The 25,904-nt window shown below is 34.0% G+C and overlaps 1 protein-coding gene across 2 annotated transcripts in view; it reads right to left on the minus strand.

Moving 5' to 3' along the window:
* The window catches only part of SLC6A15 (solute carrier family 6 member 15), a 70,826-nt gene that overhangs the window by 13,933 nt on the left and 30,989 nt on the right, over positions 1 to 25,904 (minus strand). Inside the window, exons 5-12 of one of the 2 annotated variants that reach the window (XM_058425500.1) lie at positions 25,168 to 25,349; positions 17,801 to 17,911; positions 14,378 to 14,619; positions 13,893 to 14,085; positions 11,773 to 11,965; positions 7,916 to 8,075; positions 4,276 to 4,438; positions 2,527 to 2,840 (exon numbers count right to left, since the gene is read on the minus strand). In XM_058425500.1, coding sequence (XP_058281483.1) covers positions 2,527 to 2,840; positions 4,276 to 4,438; positions 7,916 to 8,075; positions 11,773 to 11,965; positions 13,893 to 14,085; positions 14,378 to 14,619; positions 17,801 to 17,911; positions 25,168 to 25,349 — 1,558 coding nt within the window. Of the gene's footprint in view, positions 1 to 66; positions 2,841 to 4,275; positions 4,439 to 7,915; positions 8,076 to 11,772; positions 11,966 to 13,892; positions 14,086 to 14,377; positions 14,620 to 17,800; positions 17,912 to 25,167; positions 25,350 to 25,904 lie in introns of those variants that run through there. The other variant, XM_032170857.2, reaches the window with a different exon arrangement.

The following is a 25,904-nucleotide window of genomic DNA, read 5'->3' on the forward strand; positions in this document are numbered from 1 at the left end:
TGTAGAAACGCAAAAAAAAAAAAAAAAAAAAAAAAAGTCAAGTATATGGAAACAGGGAGTAGAATAGTTGAATACCAGAAGCGGGAAGAAGGTGAAAATGGGGAGAAGTAGGTCGAAAGTTTCGAAGTTATATAGGACAAATTACTCTAGAGGTCTCAGATAAAACATGAAAATAATAGTTAATAATATTGCATTGAATACTGAAAAAACTGCTAAAAGAATAGATTTTAGGTGCACTTGCCACCAGAAAAGGTAGCTATGGGAGATGATGGACAAGTTAATCGCTACAACTATGTTTATGTATATCAAAACAGCATATTGTACACCTTAGATATATACTTTATTTGCTTTCACTGTATTTATATACATCAAAAGAGCATGTTGTACGCCTTAGATATATACTTTTTTTTAAAAGGCCCCATGGCAAGAAAGTGAGAGAAGAAGAATGGTGCTATTTGGCAATACATTATTGTGCTACGGTTAAAGTCTGGCAGGTTAAGTATTAAAGATTAGGGTACTGTATAAAAATATTGCCTTAACACAAAAATAAACAAAATTTTTATTACTTCAGCCTCTGAAATAATGAAGCACATTTGTGAGTATTCATACATAAAATGCTGTCCAAAATAAATTATTCACAGAAATAAGTAGGATATTGAAGAGAGAACATAGAATGCTGTCATTTATGCAATATATTGTATTTCCAGAAGGATACAGAAGAAACTGGCAATGGTGATTGCCTTTGAAGATGGACAATGGATGGCCAGGAGAAATGTTGGATGAGAACTTACTTCACATTGAATTGTCATAATTTTTTAGTTTTGTATAATGTGTTTATACTGCCTATTTATAAATATTAAACATTTTTAAAGGGATACAAAACATAGTATTCATGAATATATTTTAAAAGACTAAAAATTATGCACCAGTGGAATTAATATTTTAAATGCTATGATACTGTTTATTAACATCTATCTATAGCAGAGCAAGAATACTGGCTGAAATAAATCAATAGATACGGCATGTGTAATACCTCACCTATTTTGCTGCTATATCCATCATTGTTTTAAAAATGTAACTGATCTGGTGGTAGGATAAATGAAAAGTTTTTAACTAGAGGGCACTCAGTGAGGTTCCTCTGCTCTATCCAATTTCATATATACAACAGTTTTGTTTAAAAATCATAGTCTTTTATACTTTACAGACAATATTGACTCAGCAAGCAGTCAATTGTACACACGGTTTCTTGGGAGGCTATAAGTAATTTTTTAAGAATCATAAGACTACATAAGAACACCATTGAACCGTAATACTCTATTTTTCCTTTGTCTCCGAAGTGGTGGTAACTCTATTCAATTAATGTAATTAATCCCACTTGGAATGTGATGTTTAGTTATTATGAAATGCCTAAGTGCTGACTGAAATGAAAGACAATCCAGTTTAGGTGATACAAAGAAAATCAATGTGAAAAACAAACATCATTTTTAAACTTCGTTTATTTGTAGATTAAAATGTAATGCATTACAATTTTAGCAATCACTTAAAAATGATTTATATTTGCATAAAACAGAAGCAAAACAGAAATATATTAATTAAAATGCCATCTTGCTTCAAGTTTTCAAATTAGTACTTTAAGTACTTAAATGCATTGCAAGTATATTGTATAAATATACTATGAATAATCTTGAAACCACAATAAATATCAAGTAGGTTTTTAGGCACACGGCATAAGAAAAATGCAGAATCTGCATAATTCTTGAGAGTGCTGAGTAACTCACTCTTAGTTCATTTTCACACATATATTTTACACAAAATATACAGCCATCACTCACATGATTCTCAGTCACCTCTGAATCTCATCTTTCATCCCAGCATTAGTGCCTTCTTATGCTTTGATGCTATTGCTCTATACAGCTATTATATAAGAAAATATTTTGCAGTTTTCTTCAACTAATTGCCTAAGAAGGTATCAATGCTACCAAAATCAATACAGCCTATCTACATAATATATTCATGGAAATGTGCTGAGAGGCACCCACTTACAGAACTGCTCATTGTGATACTGGAAGTTACCCTGAAGGCAAACTTATAAATTTTAAGGTATACCATTTTTAATTGCCAACACTACTAAACCCAGAAATCATTAGAAGCTGAGGTAATACCATTTTTTTTTTAAGAGATAGAAATACTTGAAAATACACCAAAGGTACTTAAAAAAAAAAAATCCTGGCAAACATGTACCTCAGCTCTCCTAAGATTTGTCTGCAATCCTTTCTGCACAAATGTAAACCAAAGAATCCAAAAGAATGCTCAAGTTGAACTGACATATACTGTTAGGATTAAAGATCACAGCCACGGAACACCTGAGATCGCCCTCTGATAAGTGAAGCCTAATGCTTCTCTTAGTAGGGCCAATGTTCATTGGTAAAAATGAACCAAATAAAACCCACTGACTTTTCCCCCAGCTACAAATCAGATTCTGGCATATCTGGCATAATATCTGCCATCAAGTACCCTATTCCGTACCGTCCATTGGGAGCAGTATCCAGAGTTGGGGATCCACTCTGTTTTCGATAAATATTTTTACCAAAATTTGGAGATGGCATCTCGCTTGATATTTTTCCGTGAATGAGGCTTGTATCATCGCCCTCCAAGTTCACAGGCTCTTTCAGGACCCTTCCTCTCTTATAGGTCACAGATGCTAAATTACCAGAACTATCATCTATAAGGTTGAAGCGACGAACAATGAAGACTACAGGGACCGGGAGTATTGCAAAGACAACCAGAGAGACACAAACAACCAGTCCCCATGTTGGATAGCTCAGAAATTCTTCAGATGCCTGTTAAAGAAGAAAATAATAATAATTATTAGTAATCTATCTTTCTTTGCACATATATAAAGTAAAACATACTTGCTTCAGGTTTGTAAGCAAAGAATCTGGGCTGGCTTTGTGACTTGCTTTGACCAATAGAAGGCAGTGGAAGTGACACTCAGCAACTTCCAAGACTAGGCCTTAAAGGCCTTCCAATTTCTGCTTCTTTCTTAGAATGTTGCCCTGGATCCATGAGGCTTGGAAATGTTATAAGTGAAAGACCACCTAAAGAGAGAGCCCAGCTCTCCTCCAAGCTGAATGCAACTGTTTGAGTTAGCCCAGGCAAGAAAAGAAGAAGAACTGCTCAGCTCAGCCACAGAACTGTAACAAATAATAAATCAACGTTGCTTTTAGCCATTAAATTTCAGGGTAGTTTGTTACTAAGCAATAAATACCTCTTAAATGTGTCATATATCTTTCTAAAATCTGAAAACCAAACTTTTGAAGCACATCTGGCCCCAAGGGTTTTGGTGAGAGAACAGATTTGTTTATGCCTCAGTCTAGAATTATTAACCATGTAATAGTTAAAGGTCAGAGGTATCTCTGAAAATAAGCACTTTGGTTTTATAACAGCTGACATACACCTAATGATTACATTATTATTAAGCTTGAGAATAGAAATTGAAAGTTATTGCTAATATAAAAAATATAACAGAACTTTACTTCAAAATTTACTTAGTTTAAATTGTATACTTTGCTAATATATATTTTTCATCATTATATAGAACCTGGGATACAATTTTTATTTATTTGTTTATTGATTGATTGATTAATTGATAGTGCCTTGCTTTGTCACACATGCTGGAGTGCAGTGGTAATCATAGCTCACTTTAACCTTCAACTCCTAGGCTCAAGCTCTCCTTCAGCCTCAGCCTGCTGAGTAGCTAGGACTATAGGCGTGTGCTACCATGCCCAGCTAATTTTTTTCATCTTTTGTAGAGACAGGGATTCTCTATGTTGCACGGGCTGCTCTCGAGCTGCTGGCCTCAGGTGATGCTTTTGCCTTGGCCTCCCAAAGTGTTGGGATTATAGGTATGAGTCACTGCACCTGGCCTGGGATACAACTTAATAAATTCATATATTAAAATATTTCTGGAGTTTTGATTGATATGTTTTCTAGAGTCAAAGGCCTAACAATTATTGGTTCATCAGTGTTAAGATGGATATATCTGCTTTAATAAGGACAAAGTCAGTGTTTCACATGTGTTAAAAACATCCACAATGTATTTAAAAAATCATATATGCTCGGGGCAGGGCACAGACGTAAATCTCATATCCTTGCATAAAAGCTATGCCACTCATTAAACATCAAAAAATACTGTGACAGAATTAAAAGAAAAAGTCCTCTAAAAAAGCTTTTCATGTATCTTTTAAAAATGTAATTCCCTTATTTTGTATTTACCTTATCTTCAATCCATGCATTATAGCCAGGAGGACTTAATCCCATATTCACAACACTAGCTATTAGCAATGATAATAGCATTAGAGGAGAAATATATTTCCACATATAGTAGTAATATCTGCTGGGAGCAAAGCCCAGCATATCTTTTAGGTCTTCCATAAACCTGAATAAAAAGAAAGTATTTAATTATTCCTTAATTTAATATTGCTAAACCTTGAAAATGTGCATTTTATTAATGGTCTGACAAAGATTTACCACGGATACCCTATGACATTTTATACTGTATCAAAGTTCCTCTTGGAAGATGACTATGAAGTAAAATGAAGCCAGGTAAGTACCATAATTTTTATTTAGGGAAAACTCTCTTAAGCCAATTATCGATTTCTCCTTCTACTAATAACTTTCTATTCTATAAACAAAATATTTTCAGTACATTAAAAATTTCTTGTCTCTTTTTTAGTAATACAAGTAATAATTACAAAAAGGAATTATTTAGAAATTATTTCTTTTAGTAATTATTGCTTATTATTAAGAAATATAAAGTAATTATATATTAAGGAATTATTACTATGCTATTAATTCTATGCTATCAAGGAATTATTACTTTTAGTAATAATTACTTATTAGTAAATAATTTTGCTAATTACTACTTTTACTAATAATTTTACTATTAATTTAGTAATAATTACTAAAAGTAATAATTCCTTAATATCACAGCATTAAAAGCATAATAATAATTCCTTAATATCATCAAATATACCTAATCAATGTTGTATTTTCTGAACTCTTCTTTTTGCATTCTGAATTTTTAAAAAGGTCTACATATAATAACTAATTGTTATGAATTGTTATGTCTCTTGAGTCCATTCTTTCTTTCTTTTTTTTTTTTTTTTTTTTGAGACAGAGTCTCACCTGTTGCCCAGGCTGGAGTACAGTGGCACAATCTCGATTCACTACAACCTCGTCTTCCCAGGTTCAAGCAATTCTCCTGCCTCAGCCTCCTAAGTAGCTGGGATTACAGGTGACCACCATCACGCCTGGCTAATTTTTGTATTTTTAGTAGAGATGGCGTTTCACCATGTTGGTCAGACTGGTCTCGATCTCCTGACCTCAAGTGATCTGCCCACCTTGGCCTCCCAAAGTGTTGGGATTACAGGCGTGAGCCACCACACCCGGCCCAGTCTTAATCTCTATGTTTCTCCTCCCTTTTTCATTTCTTCCAAGTTGCTCCAGAATCTTAAAGGACATCTTCAATGTAAGAATTCTATACCTGCCCTTTAGAAAAAATATGAACTTTGAAGACCAAGAGACCTCATTTCAGATCATAGTTCTGTGTTCTTTTGATGTATATCTTAATCTCTCTAAGCTTCATTTTTGGCGTTTTCCAAAAAGATAATATAATACCCACCTTCGAGAGTTATTACTAGAACCATAAACAATGGATGCTTAGCATACTACCTCACATATGGTACAAAATCGACAGATGCATCTATTAGTAGTAGTATTTTTTCTTCTGTTGTTATAAATAGTGTTATTCAGGAACACTAGCATTAAAAAAAAAGATTCTTTAGTAAGTCTATCATGAATAACGAACTGTCTAAATGGAAATCTAAATTACAAATGTATTTATTTACAGATCAGTCCAATAACAATATCAAATTCCATTGTGGTACAGGTTATTAGTTTTGAGTAGCCTAGTAAAGCTTAGAGAAACCTGGCCTTGAAATGAAGGTCAAGGTTACAGTACTGGCTCTACAGCTAACATATTGTATCTTGCTGTAAAAGAAGGGGCAGTTTCCCATCTGTAAGATACGGATCATGTTAGTTAACAAGGAGTATTTTTTGATTACACACTTTATTTTTTAAGAACAATTTTAAGTTCACAGCAAAATTGAGCTGAAAGTAGAGAGATTTCCCATATAGCTCCTACCAATATACGTGCATAACCTCCTCCATTATCAGCATCCCCCACAAGAGTGGAATATTGGTTACAATTGATGAACCTACATAAGTTAACACATCATTATTACCTAGAGCCCACAGTTTACACTAGAATTCACTGTTTGTGTAGTACATTCTCTGGGTTTGGACAAATGTATAATGATGTGTGTCCACCATTACAGTGTCATACAGAGTAGTTTCACTGCCCTAAACATTCTGTGCTCAGCCTATACATCCCTGGATCTGGCCCAACCCCTGTCAACTGCTGATGTTTTTACTATCTCCATCGTTTTACCTTTTCCATATTATAATACAGGGGAATCTTACAATATGTAACCTTTCATAAGTGACTTTTTTCACTAAGTAATATGCATTAAAATTTCCTCTGTGTCTTATCATGGATTGAACAATATTTCATTGTCTGGATGTATCACAGTTTATCCATTTACCTACTAAAGGATATCTTGGTTGCCTCCAAGTTTGGGCAATTATGAATATAGTTGCTATAAACACCCACGTGCAGAATTTTAAGTGGGCATAAGTTTTCAACTCCTTTGGGTAAATACCAAGTAGCATGATTGCTGGATTATATGCTAAGAGCTATTACTACTATTATTATACAGTAAATGATTATTGGATTATATGCTAAGGGCTATTACTACTATTATTATACAGTACATGATTATTAAATGTAAGTTCTCCTAAGCTTCCTGGCCTGGAGCTTTTGGCAACCACAAAAAACATCCTCTAAGCTTCGTTACAAAGCTCATTCAATACCCACAGTATTCGTCATGCTGCTTGAAAGGACTCTGGTCTTCACTTAAGGTGCATGCATTACTACTTTACATAGGGCTGTAATGAGCTCGGTGATCTTACTACGTCTCAGTCCATATATGTGATTAGAGACAGTGACTATAAAAAGTATTGGACAAATCCTCCAAAGGTCTTTTTCCCTTGAGAGAACTCTGATGCTTCACATCATTTCAAATACATATACTTTTCACATCGGTGTACCTGATTGGTGCGAAAAGTATGTGTATTTGATATGAATTTATGAATAAATAGTGAATTTATTCATTGTTTATGCATATAGTGAATTTAAGTAATGACTCCATATAAAAAAAATGTTTCTGTGCAGCAAATGACATATACATCTCAGAGCTGGGAAAATATCATTTCCCAATATTGTCCTGCTATATAAGGCATTATGACACATGTACTCCTCTTATAAATCAATTTAGCAAAATAATTAGGAGATAAGCTTTAGAGTTAAACAGAAATGGACATGAGTCCCAGGTCTGCCGCCATCCAGGTGGGTGACAGGCAAGTCACAGGGTGTCTCTAAGCTTGATTTTCCTTATCTGTGAAATGTAGATAACAGTAAACAACTGAAAAGAACCTAAGGTTCTTGGAATACTGCCAATACTTACTAAATCCTGAAAGTTACTATTTGATAAACAGGACTAAATCAAAGCTCTAAAATTCTACACACTATTCCATCCTATATAATTCTATTTGCCCAACAAGGAAACGTACTTTACCAAAACTGTTGAATCAATAAGAGCCTGCAAAAGATTTGATTTTTTAAAGAATTGTTCCCTCTATTCATTTCTTTCCTCTTCTAAATGAAATGAACATTGATAATTGATGTTTTCAAAATAGAGATTAAAAGTGAATACATAAAAGCAAATATACTTACTTATCTATGCCATAAACAAAGCATACAGCAATATTCTCCAAAATGACTACAATTAGCAGAGGCAGTGTAGCAGAATAATCATCAAACATGGTAACAAAGTAATTTCCAGAGCGTTGCACAAATATCAGGCCAATACAAAATGCCAGAAGACAACAGATAACTAGACAAAAGAAATAAATGAAAAAATGAGACTCTATTCAGAGTCAAGTCCTTTAAACTTTATTATAAATTATTATATTCAAACTTTTAAAACTTTTATAACATGTCCATCATATAAACAGGCAATATCTTTCCTGATACATGGCATATAACCTATTAGGAATTAGGTTACCTGGGTGTAGCCTCAACATTCATACAAATTTATTCTAAGACAATAATTCATCTCCCTGAGCCCGTGGAAACTCATTTACCAAGTACAATAATAAATGAGACAAAGTTTAGAGAAAAATTTAAAAGTATAAATTTCCATACTTTATTCCTATAATTAATAGCAAAGTGAATTCTTCAGGCAGCAAATATTTATAGATCATTTATTCCTTTAATAATGTTCTACAGTGTTGAAATATAGATGAAATTTTTGAATTAATAATGAGACTAATATGGCTTATATTATTATGAAATATACATATTATATATTTGATTGAAATATGGTTACTTTTCAAGCATAAGTGGAAAAATCTGACCAGACTTAACCTCAGCAACAATCCACATTTATATCTTTATCTTGCCTGAACAGATTAGTTTGGAAACAAATTATAATGGAGTTGAGCAATCTGATCATCCAAATAACATCTAAGAAAAATCATCTAAAAAGAGTTTCCCCAGTAATAGCTAACAAACAGATGCATAAATTTCTGACCAGCTACTACTTAGAGAAGTTTTTGAAATTCGTATAATATTCCCATATTTTTGTTAGACTCTTTGTTCTTTTGTGCTCATTAGCAGAGAAGCCTCCAAATGTAAAAGATGACTGCATTCCATTTCTCAACCACATTTCGGCAGAGATGAGTAAACTTGAAAGAAGTAAAGTAGTAATGGCAGCTAAGGAAAAAAGACATCCATGGATTCAATCATATGAATGTTCCCTAACAATTTCAGCAAGTATGTGTTACATGAAGAAATTACCTCCATTTCTTAAGTACTATACTAGTGCTGTGAGTTACATCTTACAGAAATGAATATCGTATGTAAACATATAATGTAGAATAAGAAAAGTAACATTTACTTAGATTCTACTGCATATTAAATTTAAATGCTTATCACAGTATAAAATAATATTGCATTCTCTCACTTAATTTGTATAACATCCCAATTGAACAATGTATTGCTTTGTTTACAGATGAGAGAAATGATCCTGAAGAACGTTAAATAATGTGCTTAAAGTCTCAAGCTGGAAGTAGCGGAGTTTGGATCTGCACCCAAATCTGTCTGCCTCAACAGCCTGTGTCACTTTCACTATCTCCTAATTACACCCCAGTATGAGGCAAATATGAAAAAGTGCATTATAAGTGGTACAGACAGTAAGAGTTTTGCTGGAGATGTGAGGGAAAAAGATAATGAGTAATTCATTTGCCTAAATCTTACTGCAGAAAGAAGAAGTAAACACACATACCAAAGAAAATGAGGTAATATTTCCTTGAGGTCAAATATGACTACTATTTGAAGTATCAGTATGATCCCAAAAAACAAGAAGTGGGAAAGAGGGTACATTCCCCTTTGCTCTTTCCAAATAAGCCTTCCAGAAGGTCTTGGAAAATACTGCTTTGTGTGATTTTCCCTTTACACTGTTACTTTTTCCTTAACCTGTAAGCCCTTTACTACAGGAGCGACAGTTTGGATGTGGTGAGCAACGATAAGAATACAAGAATGACTTTAGCCTGCATGCCAGGCAGGATATGGATTTTCATATTAAGAAGTAGAAATCGGCCAGGCGCGGTGGCTCACGCTTGTAATCCCAGCACTTTGGGAGGCCGAGGCGGGCGGATCACGAGGTCAGGAGATCGAGACCACAGTGAAACCCCGTCTCTACCAAAAATACAAAAAATTAGCCGGGCGTGGTGGCGGGCGCCTGTAGTCCCAGCTACTCGGAGAGGCTGAGGCAGGAGAATGGCGTGAACCCGGGAGGCGGAGCTGTGGGGCAATCTCGGCTCACTGCAAGCTCCGCCTCCCGGGTTCACGCCATTCTCCTGCCTCAGCCTCCCGAGTAGCTGGGACTACAGGTGCCCGCCACCACGCCCAGCTAATTTTTTGTATTTTTAGTAGAGATGGGGTTTCACTGTGTTAGCCAGGATGGTCTCGATCTCCTGACCTTGTGATCCGCCCGCCTCGGCCTCCCAAATTGCTGGGATTACAGGTATGAGCCACGGCGCCTGGCCAGTATAAAGCAGTTTCTCATTTCTGTTCAGCTGAATTGTGGATATATAGCTATCAATATTAACAAACTGCTGAAATTAAATTGTTTTATGCACGCACATACATGCACATGCACAAACACATACAGACAGAATTATCAGAGCAGCAAATGAGAAAGGTATATATTTGAGACTTATTTAGACATAAATTATTAGCAAATTTTTTATGGCTAAAAAAGAGCTGGGCACGGCAGCTCACGCCTGTAATCCCAGCACTTTGGAAGGCCGAGGCGGGCGGATCACGAGGTCAGGAGATTGAGACCATCCTGGCTAACACGGTGAAACCCCGTCTCTACTAAAAAAATACAAAAAATTAGCCGAGCGTGGTGGCACGTGCCTGTAGTCCAAGCTACTCGGGAGGCTGAGGCAGAAGAATGGCATGAACCCGGGAGGCGGAGCTTGCAGTGAGCTGAGATCGCACCACTGTTAAGACTCCGTCTCAAAAAAAAAAAAAAAAAAAAAAAAAGAGCCTTGGGGAATGCACACCACTGCCCAGCATTCATGGTCATCTCTACAAAATTTGTATCCAGTCTTATTTTACATCACTTACCAGTATTGTTTCTGTACTCTCGTATGGTTGGCTTTCTTACTGTTGCCTTTATCTTCATTTGTGTATGTTTACTAGTTATCCTCTGACCCTTGAGAAGATCCTTCCTCTTTCCAATTCAACTTCCATCTCTTTCTCTGACAGTTCCATCATATATTTAGATGACCTAGACTCTTTTGAATTCTTACATGTCTCTATCAGTATTTTACATGCTATAAGTCTTATCTATGCAATCTGATTTTAATTTTAGTGTTATTGTTTTTGGAGAAGAGATTTTTTATATATTTGTATATCTCATAATTTATTTTCTATCCTTTATAGCCCTTAAATGGGAGTATGATGCATTAAACTGGTACTTTAATAATCACTTGCAAATTGGACCTATTAACTACCATCCATATTGGTAAATTGTTTTATTTTCTTCTCTACTTGGAGACATTAATTACTAGTAAATTACTACTGCTGCTGTATCTGAGAACTGGATTTAGGTTTATCATTTTCAGCTATGCACTTTTCGGATAGGAATGTCGCATCTGAACTGCTCTAATTATGATTATTTGACTTGTACAAAAATTATACACAAACACTCCATGACTTTAGTGTCAGTCATTCTTGATAATGCATTACTATTAATGAATTATAACAATAAATATTTATTATAAATGATAAAATATAATTTATATTAAAACAACCATATTATATTATATATACAATAAAATTTATACAATTAAAATAAAATAAAATAAATTTATACAATGTATACAATAATAAATAAATAGTAATAATAGACATTAATAAAACTCAAAATATAAGACTTTCCAGTTTTCATCTCTAATCTTTCACCAAGAATACAATGGCCTGGCTTTGTTCAATGAAAAGTCAAATACAAAAAAACTCACCAGTAAGAATTTCTTTCCTCACTTTGAAAGTGTCCACAATAGGCGTGACAATCCCTTCAATGGTTCCAAACATACTGCCAAGGCCTAGATTGACCAGCATGAGGAAAAACATCACTGACCAGAAGGGAGATGCAGGAAAGTGTGTCATCGCTTCTGTAAAGGCAATGAAAGCTAAGCCAGTCCCCTGAACAGCCTGCAAAATACACAAAATAGCAACATTAGTACAGAATAATTATTAAACAATGGCTCTATATATCAGTTACAATGAGGAGGAAAGATCTCTGAATAATGTCCAGGACTGCTGGAAATAGACATGCTCACATCAGCTCTTAACCTGATAAATCATGTTGTCATTCTCAGAACCTGGATTTAATTAGATCAAGCAGATCCAAATAATGAAATTTTGTTTATAATTACTAAACAGAGTACACGATTGTGTTGTATATACTATTTCACAAGGCTCCTAGAATGAAAAATTATATTAAAGAATACATAATATTTTTGGTATTGTTAAATCTTATGAATATGAATAGTGACATATTATCATAGATATATAAACACAAATATATATATACAACTCTTTCTGGCTCATATATAAAGGTTTTCAAAATTTGGTTTTACCTCACCTCAAAGTGGCTCAATCAACTGTTGTAATATATATATATATATATATATACATATATATACTATGAATAATAAACTTGTTTTGATTTAAGAGAAAACTGCAAATGCAAAATAAAAGGATGTGAACAGAATAAGTAGATTATAAAGAGCCAATTTTTAATTTAAAAAACCTACATCTTTACCTTTTTTTACTTCTGATATTCCTACCTCCCTGATTTGAAAAAAAAAAAAAGTTGGGCTGATATGCTGGTTTTCATAATTAAGGAGACACAATGAATTTCCAGTCAAAACTAATAACACAATGAATAAAAAGACAGATACTCCAATTGGGCAGAAAGAAATTGAATTACTTGCAAATATTAATGTGAGTTTATTTTTATAAATATTACAAATATTGAGTTGTAAAATAATAACTTACTTTGTCTAACTAACTGTACCTATAACTAAGTTGATCGTGTTGTCTCATAAAGATAGATGAGAATTAAAAAAAAAAACTTTAAATGGTACATTAGTAATTAATTAAATATTTCCTTAAGGAATTCAAGGTTTTTATATTAATGATGGCTTTACTTTTTAATGAATAATATCCACACACGATTCTTTATGTTAGTCTCAAGTACAGTTAACTGTCTTAAAGCAACTAATTAATGACTAATTTCTCCATTATATTTTCGTTTTTGGCATACAGGAGACAGTGGCAGCCAATACAAGGACATTTATTAATGGTGACCTATTTCTTATTTAATACAACGTAGCTAAGAAAAAGGACTTCATCGGTTGGGCACGGTGGCTGAGGCCTGTAATCCCAGCACTTTGGGAGGCCAAGGCGGGCGGATCATGAGGTCAAGTGTTCGAGACCAGCCTGGCCAACATGGTGAACCCCCTTCTCCCGTCTCTACTAAAATTACAAAAATTAGCCAGGTGTGGTGGTATGTGCCTGTAATCCCAGCTACTCGGGAGGCTGACCAGGAGAATTGCTTGAACCTGGGAGGCGGGGGATGCAGTGAGCCGAGATCACACCACTGCACTCCAGCCTGGGTGACAGAGCAAGACTACGGCTCAAAAAAAAAGAATTTGATCATGACTTGTGGAACACAACTATTAAAATTTCTATTTTAAATATTATTCATGCATCAAAGCAATCATGTAATGTATGTGTAAATGAGAGCCATAATTCTAATTCTGTATTGAATATTATAGCAAGAAAGATTTCAGACTAATTCTATGATGAAAATCACTTTGTATTCATATTTTAAATTATTGTGGCTCAATGAAATAACTTTTTAAAATAAAGCAAATCTTTACCATTTAAGAAAACATATTTTCTAAAATTAAGAATGTAAATTCTGAAGGCCTTATAATGCCCAGGAGCTTCTCTGGGCATTTTAAGAGCTTCTTCGGGCATTTTAAGGCCCTTTTCCTCAAGGGAGTCTGCTCGATAATGCATATTTCAAGTGAATGATAATTATTTTATTGCTCAAACATGGCTTACTAACTTTATTTAGCTCTTCTTCAATTTTACAGGAATTGAGATGAAGAGCAGGAAACTCTTCTTCTTTCACTTTTTGAATGATGTCATAAACTAAATGATAATCTTCTGCAGTAACAGCTGAAAGGTTGATATGATGGGGAATAATATCCTGACTAATGTTTCCCATTTTCAAAAATTTCATGATCATCTCTGAATTTCTGAAAAATAAAACAACATACAAATGAGCACATAAGAGTTCTTTGGTGTATAGTTTGTAAACGACTATGCTATTATAAGCTAATGAATGAGCAATGTTCCCAACACAAAGAAATGATTAATGTTTGAGGTGATGACTATCCCAATTACCCAGATTTGACCATTATACATTGTATGTTTGTGTCCACCTATCACATGTATCTCATAAATATGTATAGCTATCATGTATCAATAAAATTATAAATAACGAAATAAAAACTAAGAAAAAAGGCAAATGGAAATTAATATTCATACTGTGTAATGCATTTCTCATTTATGACATTTGCTTTGAAGCCCAGAACTGCAAACACCACCAATGTTGCCAGGACAGAAGTGAAAAAATTGATGAAGGACACCAGGACAGCATCGAAGTGGCAGTTGTTGTCTCTCTTGTTGTAGCTTGAAAAGGCAATGACACCACCAAATCCCAGACCTAAGGCAAAGAACACTTGAGTAGCAGCTTCTCTCCAGACCTTGGGCTCCAGCATTATTTCAAGCTGTTTAAAAATAAACATAATAGAATCAGCTACAAAATAATATTTCAGAATAATGAATTTTTATGGAATTTACTGTTTCAGTATATTACAATGATATTTATGCATCCAAAGGTTATTTAAATCGAGAAATAATATGTTCTTAAGCATAAACATCTATTTTTAGGAAACAAATAATTATGAATAAGAAAGTTTATCAGTCCTTTACATGGAGATTTTAAGTACATGGGGATTTTCTACTTACATGGTGGTTTTTAAATATTTTAAGAATATCAAATGAAATATGAAATGAGAATATGAAGAAAAATTAATTATCTTCAATCATTTCCCATTATGTCTTTTTTCTTTCCATAGCAAAACAGGTCAATTACAATAAAAGTTAATAGTTGCTTCACTAACACTCCATGTTTTGTGTTTTCTGCTGTTAATCTAATGGTTGAAGCCGAAAACAATTATAAACTTGGTAGAGTTGAATTATTTGTACCTTGCATATTCACATATGTATTCTTCATTCATTCAAAAGTCTACTAAAAGATTTTTCTTTGAAAATAGAAGAAATTCATCTATATTGTCTATAAGATACTCTTTCAGATTCAAAGTTCTGACATTGAACAGATATTAAATATTGAACACGTATTTCATGTAGTTGTGCTTTACGTCTTAGATAATTATCACTGTATATAATCAAAACTTAAATGAAACAATTCAGATCAGCCATGTGTGGCACAGACCTTAATAAACAGTTCAGTTTGATTTCAGTAATAATAGCTTTTAAATTGGCATTTTATCTCTTTTTACCATTATAATCAAATTGCCTTTATTGAGAGCAATGTCAAACATGACTAAGAACATGAGTTCTACAGAGAGTTTCAGATTCTGATTCTGCATTTAGTAATTTTAAAATAGTGCAACCAATGGCAAATGGCATGTCCTCTCTGAGTTTCGGCTTCTTCAGAAAGATCAGAATAATAAGAAGTGTATCACTTACCACGGTGCCTACCACACTCTAAAAATGCTCAGTAACCGATAACATAGATGAGCTATAGGGGCAAACACACTGGTAAGCATTTCATATGGTTTAACTCATGTAGTATTCACAACAACCCACGAAGTTGTTGCTACTATTAACTGAGTCTTGGGAAGGTTATGTAACTTGCCTAATGTTACACAGCAGCTCTGAGGTAGAGACGAAATAAGAACACAGGTAGATTCCAAAATCCATATTCTCTCAAACAATAGGATGTATTGCTCCAAGTAATTTTGGTTATTAAAATCTATGAAATATTCTTATTAAACATAATCATGATTATCTTCATAATTTATGAACAATTAACATATGCACGTTGTTTACTGACCTTTGCTACGTCATATTCTATTAAAATACATTCAACTGTCTATCTCTACTTTAGCCACTAGATGGCAGAAAAGACCTATTTACTAAAGACGTTACCAGCATCCCTTCCAACTTCTGAACTAAATCTCCACTCACTGTTTCAGGAGTATTTGATGTGCTTTCCTACTTTCTCCCCTACAAAAACAATGTAAATTTTTTAAAAATTACAATTACTTCTCATATTGAGTATCACATCCTACAGAAATGTAATAGAGTCTTATCAACACTCAATGAAAAGTTAGCTGAAGGAAAATTAACATTTTAATAGTGATCCCTAGTCTGGGTCAGAAACGTTAATTCATGCTGCAGTTTTCAGTACTGGGGCTATATAGAATTATTTTATATATAAGCATTTAAATTCTAAAATATCTAGTTAAATCAAATGTTTAGAATTTTGTCACAAGCAATTGTCAGTTTAGAAAGAGAATATATTCTAGAAATTCACACAGAATTTTGGTTGTCTTGAACTCAGAAACATTTCCTTCAACATTATACATGTAAGTATTTTTGGTCATTCAGTATGGCCCATTTGTAGCAGATTTAAATTATCGTGTGGCTGAAACTCGTAAATCTTAACTAGTTGTTCACAGAGAAGTTCCAAGAACTCTAAATGTTAAACAAGACTTTTGAAGTAGCTGAGAAAACCAGACACCAGTGTCAGCATTGTTGCTACTACAGAATGAATACCAACTCAGAACCAAACACGCAAAGAACACAGCTTCTTTTACACAGTATCAAGGCAGCTGCCAGGAGTGACAAAGAATTCCACAGAAGCTAATCACTTCTGCCCAAATCTCACAGCACAATGCTGCCTGCACGTTCATCCTTCAGATAACTTTTAATTTCTAAACTAATTTTGAAATCGTATCTTTAGACAGTTTCATCTTTATGTCTGCCTATGATAGTATTAGCAAACTAATAGTGGGGTGCACCTTCATTTCAGTGAATAACATATATATATGTGTGTGTATATATATATGTATATATATATAATCAAAAGCTTTTTTCCTGTTAAATCAATATAAGAAGTTATGATTAAGCCCACAGTTATGATTAACCAGGTTAAGCGTGCCCACTGTTGAGTTTATCTCTACTAAGTTGCATGATGGATTATAAGTTATGAGCCTTTGATGGAGTCTAATGAGAATTTTCCTAAAATATATATGCATCTATAGAAGTTACAGAATTTCACAAGCTGATTACTATAAATATTATTCCAGAAGATACAAAACTACAAAACCTCAAAAAAATTAACTAAGAAAAGAAAACACTGATTTTCTCTGAGAGAGTATTTTAGGGTTCTTAATTTTATTTTAGGGTCCATGGATTCTAGATGATCGGTCAACCTCCGGATACACTAAGCAAATTAATATGCTCATTTTTTTTTTTTTTTTTTGGTAAGAAAATCCTCGTCACTTTTTCAAATGGATCCATGACACAAAAAGGTTAAAAACCACTAGAATAAAGGGGAAAGAGTAAATGAAGACTGAAAAATTTCAAAGTTTAATCAGTATAAAAATTAGAAGTAAATTTATTATAAAAGAGGGATTTTTGAAGTTGAAATAGTGGTAGCCTTACTCTAAAATCAAAATGGGATATAAAAAATGGAGATAAATGGCTATAATTACACATTAAAAAATGCTGGTTTTTCCTAGACTGGTTAACAACTATAATTTAAAAGTTTAATGCACACATATTAGAACAATTATTCCTTAAATATAACTTAGAATATTTAACAATAAACATAATGCTTTCATGATCATAAGCCTTAAATAGAAATACGGTACATACCTTAGGGGTAAACATGTGGCGAATGCCATCAATTGAACCATTTAAAAGGAATGCTCTGATGAGGAAGCATATAAGTACCACATATGGAAAGAGAGAACTAAAATATATGATCTGCAAAGAAGGAAAAATAAAAATAAGTGAGATGCAATGACAATTTTTTTATAGTTAATATTTTATATGTTAGTTTCTGTACTTTGACAGTCACTGTTTCATGACAGGATTAAAAAAACTATTAATAACTTCTAAAGCCATTTTTTAATAATGGTTTATGAGTCGTGATTCAGCCTTAAGATTTTATTTGAGATATAATTTAAATTTAAAATACTCTATCTCCTTTGAAAAAATCCATAAGCTATGGCATAGCTTCAATAGTGTTGATTCCTTATGGTTCATAAAACAAGAAATATTTAAGACAGAAATGAACAGGCACTAACTACCTAATGAATTCCTACTTTTTTGTTGTTGTTCTAAGCAGCAAAATAAAGTCCTATTTCTTTTTCTTTTAACCAAATTTTCATTGTGATTCTGTAAAGCTTTCAATGCAGCATTGTTCCTATGCTGTATCTTCCAGAACCCAAACAATCAAACATGTAAAGATTTTACTTTCCGCTTCAGCAATTTTCACTGTTAAACAGTTCAGCAAATATTTATAATAGAAAAGGAAGTGTGTTACTCAGACATTCACTGCCTCCTTGACATATTCCTCTGGAGGCCTAATAGGTCTCTAAAATGTTTAAGGTCCAGAGGGAAACTTTTGAATTTCCCTCAAAGCTGTTCCCACCCATCTCTATTTCAGAAAATGGCCCCACCCTCCATCCCATTAGTAAAGCCAAACATCTAGAAGTGGTTCTGGACTATTCATAATATTCTCCTAACTGAATTGCTGGCTGCCCCTTGGTTTATGTCATACCCTGCTTAAAACACTCCAGGAATTTCTAATGCCATTGGAGTGAAGTGCTAATTCCACCCTCTGGCCTCCAAAGTCTTCCACTAGAGTGCCTGCCTGCCTGGCCACCACTCTTCCCATGGAGCTCTGGCCACTCAGGCCCTTGCTATCCTGTGAGTCTACCAAGCTCAGCCAGCCTTAAGATGCAGGGCTGCACCTTCCCTCAGAAGCACCTCTTCCTTATTTGCAGATGACTTGCTCCTCCTTACTATTTTAGTCTCATCTTCATCTTCTCCCTGAGGTCTTCCCTGACCACCCAAAATAAGATGATGCCTTTTTCCATCCTTTCTCTCCCATCTGCCCCCTGCCAACCCTCAATGATATTACCCTGGGTTTGTTGCTGTTGTTGTTTAGAGCACTTAGCACTTTTCGAATTTTATTTATATCTTTCTGTGTTTATTTTTTTTGTATCCTCTACCGGGGTATAAGCTAGTGAGGGTAAAGATATTTTCTGTTTACTGCCGTATCCCACACACTTAACACAGTTGCTGACATAGTAACTCTATAATATGTATCTGTGGAAGGAAGGAATGGAAGGAGAATGGGAACAATAGAGGAAAAAGTGCCATAGCAGACGATGCCTTCAGGCAGTTAAGAGTTACTGAATTCAATAATAACTACAAACAACATTAATATAAGGCAACACAATAAGGGGCACTTTCTCTAGTTTTACCCACTTAAGAATCATATTTAAACACGTGGCACACCTTAAGGAAAAAATATGGATAAAATGTCAGCATACATTAGAACCCAATATTTTAAAAATAAATTATATTTTAACTTAATTAGTTGTAATGAACATAATTTTTTAACAATTTCAAATTGATTTAATCCTTTGATTAATCCTTCACTCAAATTTTTTGATTTTTTAAAAAATCAGAATGCTTTCAGATGGATTTTTTCATTCTCCCTGCGTACTCTTGGCATTCATTAAATTTGGCAGTTGCCTTGATCTCACTTGAATTAAAGTTATCCCCTTTATGATTCTTCTTCACAAATGTTGAGGCTAGCCAGAAGCATGGATTCACTTTTGAACAATAGCTTCTTTTTACGTTTTTAAACAAAACTCAAATGTACTGCTTTATAAATAATATAAATGATTTCCATTAATTCTGCTTATATAAAAATGAAAATGAAGATTATACATATGAAGTCTAGATAGACTATGATTTTATCCAATAAAATATGCCTTTTTAATTTTATATTTTAATTCTATATTTTATCTTTATATTTTTAATATAATTTCTAATTAGGTACTAAGAAAAGATTCTTCCTGTACTCATATTATTCGAGGCTAAAGTACTCCAATCTACCCTTAGTATGTCCCACTTCCTCAAATCCCATAAACCAACTGATCACCACACCCAGCTAATTCTACCACAGAAATCTCACATCTGTCCCTTTGCTTCCCCTCTCAACAGCACAACACCTTTCAGTATGAAAACAGTTTCCTGCTCATCTTGCCTCCAGATTCTGTTAGCCTTCCTCTGCATCCCAGAAATCCATTTTTCACAGTTGCCAGAGTGATCTTTCTAAAAATCTGGTGCTATCACTGAACTATTAAAAATCCTCAAATGTTCCACACTGTTTGCTAGGTAACAGCCCATCATTTTACAAGAGTCCACAGATCCTCCAATATCATCAGTCAATTTTCACATCATCCTTCGTCTTCCACAAGCTGCACGAGTTGTATGTAAAAGTCACACAGAAATACTCAGCAGTCATTGAGCTTTGTACATGCTGTTCTCTGTGCCTATACACAGTTCTTTGTGAACTTGCTGGTGAACTTCTCTTCAACCATCAAACCCTACTCCAAAATTTACATCCCCTGTGAAGCCTTCTTGCAAATCCAGTTTAATTGCAATTGCTGACTCTACACTATCACACACTTTCTTTTTTTTTTTTTTCTGGAGACGGAGTCTCACTCTGTCGCCCAGGGTGGAGTGCCGTGGTGCAGTCTCGGCTCACTGCTACCACTGCTTCCCGGGTTCGAGTGATTCTTTTGCCTCAGCCTCCCGAGTAGCTGGGATTACAGACACCTGCCACTATGCCCGGCTAATTTTTTGTATTTTAGTAGAGACGGAGTTTCACTGTTTTGCCTAGGCTGTTCTCAAACTCGTGAGCTCAGGCAATCCACCCGCCTCAGCCTCCAAAAGTGCTGGGATTACAGGTGTCAGCCACCGCCTGGCCACTATCACACACTTAGTATGTGCTTCTGTTACTCCACTTAGCATGTTCTAATCATCATTACAATATGTTATAATATGGTTGTACAATAATATAATACTAAAACATATTGCACATTAAGATAAGACTTATAGGAATTTAAGTTTTTCTTCTTGTACACAGTTCATTCATTGAATTGTGGGTTCCATGAGGACAGACTGTGGCCTATTAATCTTTGCATATCCATCAGTGCCTGACAAAGAGCAGATATTCAAATATATTGTTCATTGAGAGAGGATTTACAGGAATTTGAGTTTTTCTTCCTGCACACAATTCCTAAAATTGCAAGCTTATGGTTATTCTGCAATATTTTGAAAATTATATTCAATTATATGTCCAAACATTTCAATTTTAATTTATTAATTCAACAAACATTTAAATTCTTAAGGACACTGATCTGGATTCAATAAGACTCTAACACAGTTTCCTAATAAGTTATAAGAACATTTCAAGCCTATAAGATGGAGAAAAATAAGTCACTATTTCAAACACTTAAGTGATATCAAGAAGGCAGCACATCAATTTTATTCCTCTGCGAGCAGGTAAGACGACAAAGTATTTCATTTTTAAATTCCATGATTTAAAAAGATGTGTCTTAGGAGTCAGCAGGTTACTTAAATATCTGTGTCATTTTTAAACACAAATTGTTTGCATTCAGTCATATGGCTCTAATCTTATTAGACCAAAATAGCCAGTTGCATAATATTATTAAAGTGAGTTAAATTCAACCTATTGACTGTATTTATACCAACCACTTTCTTCTTTCCATGCTTTATGTCTTATAACTTGAAGTTATTTTATAAATTTGTTTATTGTTTGCTGCCTCTGCCACTATAATGGAAACTCCATGAGGACAGGCACATTGTTTACCTTGTTAGTTGTATTTCCAAAACTAGATCGGTGTCTAGAACATAGTAAGTGCTTAATAAATATTTGCTCAAAATAATAATGAATGGGTGAATGATTCTTACACATTGTTCAAGAAGTATATACCTTTTTAAAACTGGGAAATGATACAAAGAAACGTGTTCCTTTGACTGATTTTTAAGACCCCCCCACCCTGGGCCTTGACAACTGTTATGCCTGTCAAAGCAAGTACATTAGTAAGAGAGACTATTTTATTATTCAAAAGATTGCATAAAACATTTTCATTTTACTAAAGTGTTTGAAAAATCAAAAACATAAACCATTGTTTTACATATGAAAATGTTTATTATAAACATACCTTCAGAGTGTATCATTCTTTTTGAAAATTTTGTAGCCTAGTTTTAGCCCTGTCTATCATGTATTGGTTGCTTAATTCTGGCCAACTATTTACTTTTCCTGAGCTTGTCAACTTTGCAGTAAAATGGGGATAAAATATGCAAATTATCTAGCTGATAGAAAGAATAAGCAAGATAATGTATGCATAGTATTTAGCATAGTAGTAGTAACAATAGGAAAGTAGTCGGAGTAAAAAATACTACCTTAAAGTTAGAAGAAAGCCCGGGGCTTCTCATTTCTGTCCTACATATTTGAGGCAGTCATCCCCTGAATAGATTCTATAACTAGGGCACATGCTACCTCTGTGTGACCACCTCCAGTGATGCTGAACTCTCTACCATTGAGGCAACTGATTTCATTATTATCAAGTTTGATTCTTGAAAGGCCTTTCTTTCTTCGAAGGCTTACCACCATCACAACCTCCTCCATAGTACCCAATATTTGATCATAGTTTTGCTTTATATGGCCACACAAAGCAGCCCTATTCTTCTTTTGGTTTAACTATTTGAAGATTTTGATCACAGAGCTGAAATTTCTCATAATAAAAAGGAAAATACAAGATTTCAGTAAAATCCAGTATTGTAGATGTGGTCCAACTGATATGTGCCTACCTAGCCCAAAGGACAATGTCCCTATCATACCCCTCTTTTAATTCATGCAGTTTCCACTCAGCATTTTGGGGTATATGTATATGCATTTATGACTGTGTGTTTTGACCAAGCACATCACCAGCTGACTCATTCTTCTTTTAGCTGCTAAATCCTCTAACTTGTTTTTCCATGTGCTAGCCTTAAACAATATTTATCTCTTCTGTACTTGTGACACTGTTTATTTGGAGGCATTTTCTGTTTAGTAGGTAAACACAAAGCTTAACCTTTAATTCCTCATAAAGTCATTCTTGTTATATTTAACTCATTGTTTCAGATTGAGGAATTGTGACAATTTTGGCTTCCACATCTTTGCTCACATTACCTACAGCTAGCTTTCTCCCCATCAGTGCCTGTTAAATTATTTCTTCAAATATTGCCCAAATACTAGTCTTTTCCTGAAGCATTCTCATTAAAATAATAAATGTATGTAATAAATAAATTGTATTACATTTTCTATATAAATTTACACTACATGACATGAGAAAAACAACCCCAAGATTCTGTGATAAGAAAAGGATGAATAGTTCTTTAAGTGATGCTAAGACACAGACTAAGAAGGAACAGAAACAAAACGTGGTATTAAGAGAACTTGAGTACAAGAGTTTTTGAGCTTCTCTGTATGACTACAGTTGGTTTTCTTTCTACCAAGTGATGTTATGTTAGGAATCATATAAATATGGTTAGGTCTTATTTAAGAATCTATTCCTTCATTTATAATGTGACTGGAATGTGGCTCTGACATAGTGGAAGACACACACAATCGAACAATTTGAAGTTATTTAGTCAGGTAATACAGTAACATTTGCCAGAGACTTAAAGATATTTAGATGTGTTATCAGGTATATTCACAAATTCAAAAGACAAAATGATACAGAGTTTCCTGCAGGAAGATAAATGTAAAATCAGCTTCAATTTACAAGTTAAAAAAGTCACTAAAAATTTTAATTAAATATAAAGTAACAGGAAGCAAAGATGAATTAAACAGACTTCTGCCCTAAAAGAGTCCACTAATTGGTGGGACTAGGACGGGGTGAGACATTATAGTGTTACAGTTAAAGAACATGGGCTCTAGATTTATACAGACCTTCATTTGACTCCAAATACTAGAACTTAATAGCCACGAAACTTTGGATAAGTTAACCTAATTCCTCAAGCCTGTTTATTTTAAATCTGTAAAATGGTTCTGAAAATCAAAATTACTTATCAAGAGTTGTTTTTATATTAAATGGGATAAAGTATAAAAAGTAGTTATCACAGTACCCAAAGCAAAATAAATTTTTAATAAATATTGGCTTCAATTACTGTTCTTACCCTAATTCTTATCAGAAACATCTTTATCATCATTTATTATTATTATTATTACGACTACTTCTACTATTACTGCTACTACTACTACTACTATTGCCATTCCTGCTAGTATATGATGATGAGTGGTAATAAGTTAGCCTGAAATCAGAGTTATACTTTGAAAAGGAAAATAGCACAGCTGGACTGTTAAACGGCAGAGAAAAGAGCCAACAGTAAATTCTTGCTATGATCCAGCCCAGAGATGTAGAGAGCTTTAGAACAATGGCTGTGATTATGAAAAAAAAGTAATATGAAAGCAAAATAGTGAATAGCAATTACTTTCCTAGCGCGTCCTTTAAAAATAATAACAAACAAGCTACCTAGAATTCACTTAATGTCTTTTTAAACCACAACCATTCTAATTTTCAATTTGCCTTAGAAGGAATGATATTTAGTCTTTTACATTACTCTGAATTCCTTGTTGGAATTATTATTAACTACTTAATGATGTTCTGAGCTTTAAGAAACACTCCACATTAAATTATTTCAAAATGTCTCATGCAACTATTCTTTAGAACACCTACAGCAGAGAGAAACAAATGATATCAAACAAACAAAATGAATGAATTACTTATTTTACCACTTTCCCCAACTTCCATAATTTAACTAATTGGTAATTAGAGAACTGAAACATTAGGGTTAATTGAATAAAGGGCAAAAAGAAAGGACTTTTAAGTATTAACAAAATTTTAAAGATCTTGTTGAAATAAGGAAGGATTATAATTAACCTTAGATTTCACTATAAAACACTTATGTTTTTATTTGTCTTTTTAAAAATTTAAGTACTTTTAAAGTGTCACTTATCACTAATCTTTAACTACCTAGAATGAAGTGTTATGTGTGATTTGCTCACAGAAATTCGTAACAGAATTTGAGAGAGGGATGAATCCAGAAATGGTGATTAGCAGGACGGGGAAGGGCTCTAACATACTAACTTTTCCAGAAGACTGAATGCCTTTGATCATAGCCAAGCAAACCATGACCCAGGCAGCCAACAAGCAGATGGTCATCTTCCAGTTTAAGCCCCCACTTTCAGAAATGGAACTTGAAATATTCAGTGCTTCCCTGTACCAGTAATAGGTGGTGGCAGAACTTTGCTCACATTCTGGTTCTACAACTGTAGAAAGAAAAGTAACACACAATTATTTCAGAATATAAAAAGCAATGAGACAATTTTTTTTCCAATAAACCTGTAAGTGAATTCTTAATGCTTCCTGGAAAAGTACTACCATTATATAGCAGCATGTAAATTCACAATGAACAATAAAAACTCAACTGTGCAACCAACAGAAATGTATCCTGTTAGATATTTCTTATGCAGCTCTGCAGTAAGAATATGTGAACCTCTTATCATAAAAGTAATTTTTATTTATTTATTTATTCTTATTTTATATTTATTTTTATTTTTATTTTTGAGACCCAGTTTCGCTCCATTGCCCAGGCTGGAGTGCAATGGAGCGATCTCGGCTCACTGCAACCTCTGCCCCCTGGGTTCAAGTGATTCTCCTGCCTCAGCCTCCCAAGTAGCTGGGATTACAGACACCTGCCACCAAACCCAGCTAATTTTTGTATTTTTAGTAGAGATGTGGTTTCACCACACTGGCCACACTGTTCTCGAACTCCTGACCTCAGGGGCTCCACCTGCCTCGGCCTCCCAAAGTGCTTGGATTAC

Source organism: Hylobates moloch, unplaced genomic scaffold, assembly GCF_009828535.3.
Source record: "Hylobates moloch isolate HMO894 unplaced genomic scaffold, HMol_V3 SCAFFOLD_12, whole genome shotgun sequence".
Lineage (NCBI taxonomy): Eukaryota > Metazoa > Chordata > Mammalia > Primates > Hylobatidae > Hylobates > Hylobates moloch.